Here is a 10501-nt window from a genome sequence, read left to right as displayed (position 1 = left end):
TCAAGCAGGCGGTAGAAACGACGCAAACAACACACCCTGAATCGCAGCATACATGACCGAGAAAGTCACAATCTTACCGCCCAAGTGCCGCCGCTTGCCGTCGGCGCTGTCGTCCAGCAGGCACCCAGCAGCCCACCAGTACCACACCGCGTACCCGGACGCGATCCTGGTAATGATTTGCACGTGGTACGTCGTGATCGCCATGACGGCAAGCAGGACCTGGGCCGCCGCCATGGAAAACACCAAGGCCGCCTTCGTGCCATCCAGTCGCAGCAATGGCTTCTCCTCCGTCGGGCTCCGCGCCAACCCCGAGGGCGTGGTCATGACATGCCACCCGGAGACGATTAGCAATCCCAGCACCGGGGCGGCAAGAAGGAACAGAGGAATGTTCGATAGCGTCCAATAGCGGAACAAGCCCACGCCCCTGCGTGACTCAGAGTATTAGCAACCTAAACAGCACGTCGATGAAAAATTTCATTCCACAATGACCAGATCCCACCTCAAATCTCCGCAAGTACCGCCCAACGGCAACCGACGGCGTCCGGTGAGCGCCTAAGCAGGTTTGTAGGGCTGGGAAGGAAGAAGAAAAAAAAAACGTAAAAATGAGAAAACAGCGAGGCCGAGGGTGAGCGCGCGCGCGTGTGTACATACCAGTAATGTTCCTGTACAAAGGAGTAGATGCTGGGCACGGTCCGCTCGCACCATGGGCGCGCCTCGGATGCGCCGGAACAGTATCGCAACCACGCCAGCAACTGTGGGACGACGGACCCGGTCGCCACGAGGAGCCCGCCAACAATGGGACCAAACAGAGCCGCGATGGTTTTGAGGTTCGTAGGGCTGGCGAGGAGTGGGGGGAGGATCATTAGACACTCGATGGCGAAGGGGAGGCCGTTCAGGAGGCCGTTGGAGCGCGAGGCTGTTGCGAGACCAAAGACGGCGCCGGCGAGAATATGCCCCGCGGTCCAGCGGAGAGAACCTTTGGGCTGGTTCGCGACGCATGCGAGGACGTAATAGCCGGCGAAGGAAAAGAAGGCGCAAAGGCTCTCCGCGTAGGGTGCCGAGAGGAAGAGACCCGCCGGAGACAGGACGTGAAGCAAGGCGGACAGGAATGCCAACCGGGAGCGGGAGAAGAGCTTCAGCGTCAGCTCGTGAAGCATCATTACGGCAAAGATATGCGCTGCATGAGCGACCGCAATGCTGAGAGCCGCTTCCAGGGCCCCGGTGCCGTCACCATTGATGCCAAGCAACCGCGCAACCTCGACCAGGCCCGACACGACGAGGGGCAGGCCGGTGTTGAAAGCCCATTCCTGCTCGAAAACGTAGCCTCGTCGGGCGGACTGGGTGAAGTACAGAGCGTCCCAGCGCGTTAGGCGGGTGACAATGGAAACGTCGGACTCATTACGCTGGAGCATCAGCGTCGTCGAGGTATCGTAGGATGGCGCCACAGCGCTGCCCAGGGCGATGGCTAGCAGGAGGGCCTTCCAGGCCACAAAAGCCGCGATCAGGGTCTGGCGCGGGTGAGAGGCATGGCGGGCGAACATGGTTGGATGACTGGATGACGTCGGACGAGGATGCCTGCCGGAACGTGGTTGGGCGGGAGATGCCGCGGACCCGGGTGCATCGAGGGACGCGTGACGAACTGCCAAGCGGTCGGAGTACGAATGACGAGAAACCCCACTTCAATATGATGAAGGAAGAAACGAATTAGAACTGGTGTAAAAAAGAGAAAGAAACACAAGGTGTGGATGCCGTAGTGTCGGTTGTGGATGGACCCTTGAGATTCCGCGGACTGCGTTGTTGTGAGGTTCTCGGGGGTTGATTGAATCTTGCGCCGCGCCGGGACGAGCGGTCGGGATCCACTCGGTGGCACTTGGCCAATGGGAGGCTTCGGTGAGCTCGGTGAGCCGGCTCCGTCGGTGTGTGGCGCGCGCGAACCAAGTAGGAGGACGAACCACGGGGTCCTGTCTGCAATCTCTTTTTTCGTTTGGCTCCTTGTTGCTCTCCCGCCCGGCCGGAGTTCGGGGGCCGTTTCAATGCGAGCGGGTCTCGATCTTAAGTCTATGTGGGTGAAACGAATTCTGCTCGTCCAATTTTCCTGAGTCTTTTTCTCTTCTACTCCCGATGCGTATCAAGCGTTCGTCTGGATAAGCGGAGCCGGTCTTTGTGACTTAAGAGACGGTGCCGAGAGCCCTCCGGCCAGCCAAGACCGAAAGCTCGAGATTCAAGATTCAAGACTGTGCCAGGCTTGCAGGGCAGGCTCCCAGGATTCTAATTAGCGGAAACCATCATCAGTGGATGAGCCCCTCAGGAGGTGCCCCCCTCACAATTCCAGCCTCCTTTGCCCCTCTTCTTGTCCAGGCATCGAAGAATCCTCCTTTAGGCACCTTGCTCCGTCTGGTGCAATCACCAATCGAGCTGGTCCAACCCGTAGAGGCATTTAAAAGTCTCTGTACGCGACAGGGCCAGAGTGGGCGTGGTGAAGTCCTGGGGCAGTTCCACTGAACAGGGCTCGCTCAGGGCTGGCGAACGGGGGCTCTGACAAGAGCTTCATCCCCTGAATTTACCGCCTCCATGCTTCCCCCTAGCCCCTGAGACCCATGGAGTGCATTCCGTGCTGGCGAGAAATAAGATGAGGACAGCTCATTTTTAGAAGCTCATATTTCAACCACTTACACAGCCCACTGCGTGGCTCAATTGAGCAAAGGAGAAACGACGCGCCAAGAGCGCGTGCACATGGGCCAGGCCATGGACGCAAGGGATGGTGAGGCTGGATGGCCACTGGAGGCACCAGTTTTGCCTGCATCGACTTATTCCGCATTTGTTTGCAGTTGCTGACCGCCATGTTGTGTGAGTTATCCAAGGCAACCTCCGATCCATCGGATAGAGAAATGACAGGGCAGCCGTCTGCCGGGAAGCACCCAACAGAAGACCCCAAGCTAGAGACGCAGGTGAGCCACCCCTACCAAGTTCAGAGGCGGCCCAGTCTCGCCATTCAACCAGTGAGCCAACTCCCGGTAGATCCGCTGCCGCGAGGGCGGGAGGGGATGCGCGTGAGTGGAAGAGCGGATTGCCGGGTGATCCAGACTTTCTGTCGCTCTAGGCCCAGCCCAACTCGTCCAAGCCTGAGAAGGATCGCAACATGAGCCATTGGCATGTGCAAATGCAAGCCTGCAGGAAATGGGAAAGGGGAGACGCAGCAGAGTAAGATCATCGCACATCGCAACTCACACGTGCCATGCAAAGTGCGAGATACGGATGAGACAGTCCATCAGTGAGGAGGGGCGGATGAGCGCTCGTGAATCCAAGGAAATCCGACGAGGAAGGCCAGTCGGTCCCGGGTCTGCAATGGGAATCGGCGTCGGGGCGGAAAGCAAGAGGTTGCCGCTCCGTCCCGACTGACCATGCTCTTTCACATTGTACGTTACACTGACCAGTGCTCTCCTCCTCCCTCATCCTCCCATTCGCACGGCTGCACCGAACTGGAGGCCCATCCTTTGTTCCCCCACGTCCCCACCTAAGCCATTCACATCTGAGGCTTCAAGGCAAGGTTGACAAGGTTGAAGAAGGACACACTGTGACACTGTGAAGGGAAACGAGGGGTACCTCCCAAAGCTTTGGGCATCTGAATCTGCATCGGCTTCTGCATCGTTGCCTTATGTAAGGCACGCCGCATCGGGCAATTGGTGACCGGAACCAGCCGTGAGCAGCAACCTGGGCTCGCTGAGAAGGAGGATGGGACATGGTGACAGGCTGTTTGCTCCGTTTCACGTAGCTCCCTTGGTCATTCCGTCTGCTGCCCCCATCACCACCTCTACGCACTGCGGACGAAGTAAGCTTTGTGATGACGAACCGTCCACCCCTCCAACTGACGTCGGCAGCTCTCCAAATCCAGCACAGCTCTCCCGTCCTCCTCCGTCTGACATCTGCAACCTACCTTCGCCCTGAACGTTCCGGCTGAGACGACCAAGAGACGCGGCCAGTCTCCGTTTAGGTTTCGTGCCCAAGGAGACCCTTCCGCCAACAAAAAGGGTCACCGGACTTGATCATCGACGTCCGTTCGGCACCAAGCGCAGCCACTAGGTTGGCCGCTGAATCTACCTACCTGTTTTTTTTTTTTTTGCCTCTGACCCCCGCCCTCTGAACTGGTGCCGGTCAGCAAATACCTTATTGTACGATAACGTGCTTGCCGGCTTCGGGGGGGGGGGGGGCTGCGAGGCGAGTGGAAGTCCGTCTCTTTGCTGTCCGGTGGACTGGGCGACTCATGCTGGAATTCAATGAGATGATCCGTATTACTGGGCCCCTTACGATAGGGGGGCTCGCACCGTCAAGTGATCCCTCAGTGACGGCATTAGAGATCGTGGCTGATCATACTTCTAACCGCTGTCGTTTGCGGAATCCAACTGGTAACTAAACCTACTACGACGACGACAAGGCTGTATTGGCCGTGACCTTCAAAGGAGACAGTGAGGAAGCAATCAGCGGGTTGAACTGACTGTCGACCGCGATCAGCGCGCCCATCACGACCCACCTGATGTTTAGGCCTTCCTCCATGCTGACATGGCTTCTCCGAGTTGCCCGACTCATTGTTGACTGAGCTGGGCGGCTTTATTCGCCCGGAACAACAGCTCGCCCCAGACATTGGTGATGGCCAAGACACAACAATACGTACCTTGCACTTCACCGCCGTTGCGCATCTGAGATTGTCTCGGAGCATCGGCTTGCTACTCGCCCACCACGACGCAGGTGTCGATGTCGCATCGCACCGCACCACAGCGTTACTGTGAACGAATAATCTCGACGTCGAAAACCCACTGCCAGCCGCCATCAGTCTCGGTTTTAGACATGTCGAATGTCGAGCCGAGACCGCCAACCGCGCTTGCCAGATTGCGATTAACCTCGTCGTCTGTCTGCTGCATCTTCAAATAGTCTGCCCGGATAGATAGGCAATGGTGAATTGACACGACGAAAAGAGCCCGAGAGGCTTTCTGCGTGTACAAATATTGAACATGTTGACAACTGAGTCCGCGGTCGACCAAACCTACTGCCCGGGGACACTAATACAGCATCCCGCTCACCACGTCACGGCGTAAGCGCAGGCACAGCGTGGCTAGACCGTATGCAATAGATATGGTTCCTACCAGCTGCCCTCGTCGGGCTTGAAGCCGACAAAGACGCGATTGGGCACCGCGAATGATTTCTGTATCTGGGTTAACGGCGTCTACCTCACCCGGTCAAATCAGACGTTTCTCGCGACCGTCGAGGATGGCGCGAAACAAGCGCTCGAAACAAAAATATTTAGGCTTCCACATGTCACCGAGCAACATCAGCCCGACTGCGACGTGTCACAGCCAAGGCAGCCTCGGCGTCCTTTCAGAGTTTACCAACCGCATTGGGTGCGGACGCCTATCACTGGACGGTCTGATCTAACAGCGCGGTCGGCTCGAGACGTCTCACGCGGAGTCTGCGATGGGGGCAGACCAAAGTCTCCGGCTGCAATGGCGCCCGTCTCCCGCCGCACATCGCTTCACCTCCTCCTCATCACCATGCACGCCCGCCACTGTCAGCGGAGACGTGCTGGCGCCGCTACCGTTGCCATCAAAGAGTCGCGTCTTACCCAAACTCCACCCAATCCTGGAAAGCCAATGGGCCCGCGCCGCCAGCAGCTTGCGAGACAGCACACAATACAGTATCGACTCTGGTGAGGTTTGCTGGGCGAACACTTGAACAAGCTCAAAAAACAAGCACAAAGAAGCACTTTGTGGCAGAGCACAAGTGGTGGTGTACCGGTAGAGGCTCGAAGGATCGCACAGCTCTGCGGCTTGCGTACCTTGGGACGCCCAGCCCACTGGCAGGCATCCCCTTCTTGGAGGAGGGAAGATGACCCCTCATACCCTGCCAAGATGGCTTGCAAGGGATCCCCAAGTCATACGCCCATCCAATCCGAGTACGGTGCTGCCACACACCACACCAGGCCACGCGAGCTGCAAGTGCAGTGCGTACTTATCCCATTCGCCTAGTGCCCGATTGGGGTTGGCACACTTCTGGCTCTGTGGCCTCGAGTGGCTCCAGTAATCCGGATCGCCAGTCTGAGCATCTGACTGACACCAGCTAGTCTTGGGGCGCCGAGTCGACTATGGGCTTTGGAAAGTGGACTGAGCACTTGTCTTGCGGCGCGTGTCAGAATTCGATGTATCGGTGATCTTAAACATTGGAGGTGGGAGGGAGACTTGGATGATGGCTGCCGTGGACATCCAGCTCTGTCCATCGAAAGCGGCCGTTCATCGCGATCGGGGCGTCGCCAGGCATGTCCCTGGTGGTGAGAGTTGCCAGCACATAGTTCATTTGGCTGGACTCGGGCTATCCCATCCCGCGCCGGGTGGGTAGAGGGAAACGCGCAGCTGGTAAGCTAAACGGCCGAATATAGCAGCACGTCCATGGACGTCCCCAGCTCGCGGGACGAAGAGGACAGGACGATCTCAACATCCCTTCCGGGCACCGCCCTTCCGGCAGCCGTGTTTTACTGGGGCAACAGAATTCGGAGCGAGAAGCCAACCATCGTGAGAGGCGGAGAGGGAGAGGGTTTGAGGCTCGGGCAACCACCACAACGGCACCTAGTATGAGTGAATTCAGTAAAGGCCGCCGACGGTGGCACCCGTCAAACACGACACAAACACGCACAACACCGCCCGTCATTGCGTTTGTGGGCCAAGAGACGACTGACTGCAGTGTCCCCGTCTGCACAGCAGGCTATTCTGCGTCAAGCAGCGCGACCCAGCGTAGGGCAGCACAATGCACACATCACAAGACAGGACAGACATGACCGCACAGATGCACAGACGGCGCTGACACATGAAGAGAAGGCGTGGGCCGGAGCCTTGGTCTGATGTTGCCCCTCACGCAGGAAGGTGACGAAGACTGTGAAGAAGCTGTGGAACAGAGCCCACTTCAAGGTTAAAGCAGAGTCGGCGCAGGGTTGGGCAGGGAAGCCTCGTCCGTCCAGTGTGTGGGGGGAGGAGAACCTCGCAGTTCGCCGACGAGCCAACGCAGAGACGAAGTGGAGGCTGCAGCGGAGCGGATACCTCGTCGCGTGTGGTCGCGGGCCTTGCATTGTGAAGAGTCGACCTTGCGAGTCGGCGGTGGAGGTTTGAGTTGTGAAGAGAGGCGGCACAAGTGGCAGCTCCCAGTACTGCAGCCACGGAATAGTGCAAGGCATTCCGTTCCATGGAGTACTGGGCCAGACCACCAGACCAGGCGAACAATGCGCAGCAGGCAGCGTCGCCTATTCCAAGGATTCAAACGGCTGGGCTAGACAAGAGACGGCCGAGGTCGAAGCCCACTACTGCGTGTGAGAAGGCAGCTAAATAAAGGTGCGTTAGCGCAGAGAGCGGGAAACAGGCTACGGGGTTCGCACCACGGCGCGAGTTTGGCCACCTCAGTTGGCTGTTGCCAACTTGCTAATGGCGATAGTGTATTGTGTAATCGTGACATTTTAGAGCGTGGGTTGTTGTGTTGTTGGGGGGGACTGGGCAAGACTGGGAGGGGAGAAGCACGAGGCGGCAAGTCGAAAGCAGAACGGGGGCGAGCTCCAGACTCGCGGGCGGTGCGACCGAGTCCATGATTTCATTCCACATCACCCCACCGACAAGTCCGCCATCCGCGGAGGCTTTTTGGGGGGTTTTTTTTTTCTTGCGGAGGAGTCTTCTTTGATGAAGCCGTCACGAGTCAACACGTCTCCGTCTCTCCCCGTCATGAACAGTGTCCCTCTCGTCGTCTTGGTCCCGTTGGGAAGATTGGCTTGACAGACTGGGCCACGTCGGCCCATACGCATCCAGCAGCCCACTCATATCGACGGGGGGCCATCGGCGTCGGCGTTGCATTCCTCTCCTTCCACGATCGTTCCCCTGGATTTCCTCTTCGAGAGCCACGGCGGAGGCCATCGCATCCCGTCGTTGGGCGGGTACGTACCAGGCGTCGTAGCCGTGGATAGAAAGTGCGAGGTACGGATGCCTACCTGGATTACTATACAGTAGGTACGTACTGTTACACTACCTACCTTGTTTCTTCCCGCCCGAGTCCATACTTCGGGGAGGAGGTCCTTCATTAACTGCCCTGCCCGCTCAGCCCATTCGCCTCGCCCCCTCCTGATCGCAGAACTGACACAGGCCACAGGCCACACAGCACGCATCAAATCAGCACATTTCAGAGGACGGTACATTACTTTTACAGTCGATCGCGCTCATCCAACACACGCACACACACACACATACGCAGTATACACACCACCACATTGTGCGCGTTTGCAGGTGCAGCAAGTAAACACATTCCACATTTCGGAAGTGCCTCCCAAAGCGAGCAGCAACGACCGCACCGCTCTTTCATTTCCTGCTGCCCCTTGCCTTCCTGGCCTCTCCCCCCGCCTGCCCTGGGGGGGCCATCGTCGCTTTCCCAAACGAAGACGAGCACGGTACGTACTGGATACCTTTCTCCCCCGCCTTTCGCCCGCCAAATAAGACGTACCTCCCTCCCACCCTCATGCTTTTCTCACTTTTTTCGTTTGCCCAACCTCTCGTTCTTGATCTCTTGATCTCTTGATCTCTTGCATCTCTCTCACTTTTACCCCTCGTTCTCTTCTTGTTTATCCGGCAGACTGGTTCGCCTTGTTTCTGCTCCTGAGCTAGCCCTCGTTTCTCTCTCTCTCTCTCTCTCTCTCCCCCCTTCTCTCTTCGCATTTTAACTCGACCCTCGCACCTGGCAGTGTAAGGTACCTTCCCCGAGAGTACACCGCACAGTACAGTGTGTACGTACCAGTCGGCGACCACTGCACCTGCGAGAGTCCCAAGTTCCTGCTTGCTGCCTCTGCAACCGCAACTGCTGCAACCACTACCACCACCACCACCAGTGGTAGCCTTTAAGACAGGGAATCCCTCTCCTTGTATCCCATACGCGCACGCACGCCCACCGGGACTCGCAATCTCCAGTTTCCCCCCTCCTTCAGAGTGCACCGCAAGAAAAAGGTCTGATATCATATCTTTCCGGCTCCGTCCCACCATCTCAAGCTCCAGGTGTACCACCACTACCTCGTCTCTCCTCATCCGTTCGTAAGGCCAGGTACTCCGGCACAACCAAACGGTGTACACCTTACTGTGATCACCACACACACCCCCTTCCCGAGCTACCCTTCAAACGCTTGGCCTACCCTTGCTCGCCTCGACATTTTGACTTTCCATCAACTTACATCTATCTGGACCCTGGTGGCCGCCTCTTCCACCACTTCTTTTCCACTTCTTTCCAGCTTCCAACTTCCCGACCCCTCGGGCCAGCCATACCACGACACTCTCAGCACTGCTCGCCTACCACCTCGTACATACAACCACGACGTCCACGACACCTTTACGACGTACGACTTGCACCTCGACACCACCGAAACCCCGCCTCTTTTCCGTTCCAGCTTGCTGTGTACGGTGAAGAATCCCCGAATTCCGACTTGCTCGATCCAGCCAGCTAGCTAGTCGTCGTTGGTTCCCCTTCTGCCAACACACAGTCGCAGATTCTACCACTGCAACACGACAAAGTCGCTTTTTTCACGAATACGCGCAGCCCCAGTCAACCCAGGCAACCTCTCCCCGCGGCTCACGATCTCTCATTGGACGCCGAACTCCAAACGCTGCTTTTTCACAGCACCTGGTAAGCAATTCTCGCACTTTCCCTTGGCTCTCATCACCTCACCTCAGCCCATCCCGCGCCCACGGACGCCCAAGGCCATCAAGGCTACCCGATTGTGTTTGGCGGCCACTGGCCTCTCACGAGTCACGCCCTTAAAGCCATACAAGCCATACAAGCCGTTCCATCTCACACCCCCCGTCAAACATGGCGTAGCTGGGCTGCCCGGGCTGAGCCTCAACGGAGAAGAGTCTCAGGGCTGACACTAAATGCTTTACAAGTAGGACGCTCATTTCCCTGCTAAATCCTGCTCCCTGGGCTTGACGTCCCCCTTTATTCATCGTTGCCTCCTTTGTTCCTTCATCCGCCTCACCCCAACGCCTCTGCCGCTTCCGTTCAGAGTGTCGCCGTGTCGACCAAGTTCTTGTTCGTCACCGTAGCGATCGATCCAACGTCGGCCACCTTTTCCATCCGGGTGTGACGGCCTGCGCTATTAAACAAAACTCGGAGACAACGGCACGTCCAGAATCCGAGCTGCACTGCAACCACGACCAGCATCTGCAACCCCTCCGCCTGACCAGCTGCAAGTGGAGCGAGAAACTGAGCTCGCCCGATCCATACCTTGCGCATACGCGGATTCCTCCCACGTCCACACAACCCGGTCAATTCCACCACGCTTTGCTCCCGCGTGCGACGCCTGCATATCGCTCGAGATTGAGAAAACGCGGGGAACGCAGCCAAAACCGCCACGCTTCCCTCGAATTCGGTGTTGGACAGGACCATTCCCATCATCGCGCCCATGCGTTCATCGTCTCACGTCTTTTAACTCCAAATAATCATC

The 10501-nt window shown here is 57.6% G+C and overlaps 1 protein-coding gene across 1 annotated transcript; it reads right to left on the bottom strand.

The window, feature by feature from the left end:
• On the bottom strand, nucleotides 1–1541 carry ColSpa_11175 (GPI mannosyltransferase 2; the record flags this gene model as incomplete). Its single annotated transcript, XM_049277387.1, has 2 exons — nucleotides 1–424; nucleotides 652–1541. The coding sequence occupies 2 exons, from the start codon at nucleotides 1539–1541 to the stop codon at nucleotides 1–3; spliced, it is 1314 nt and encodes a 437-aa protein (XP_049133344.1).
• Nucleotides 1542–10501: the final 8960 nt, after the last annotated feature.

This window comes from Colletotrichum spaethianum, assembly GCF_022836535.1.
Source record: "Colletotrichum spaethianum MAFF 239500 DNA, contig43, whole genome shotgun sequence".
Lineage (NCBI taxonomy): Eukaryota > Fungi > Ascomycota > Sordariomycetes > Glomerellales > Glomerellaceae > Colletotrichum > Colletotrichum spaethianum.
The sequence above is the reverse complement of the archived record's forward strand: the minus strand, read 5'-3'. Positions and strand labels throughout refer to the sequence as shown.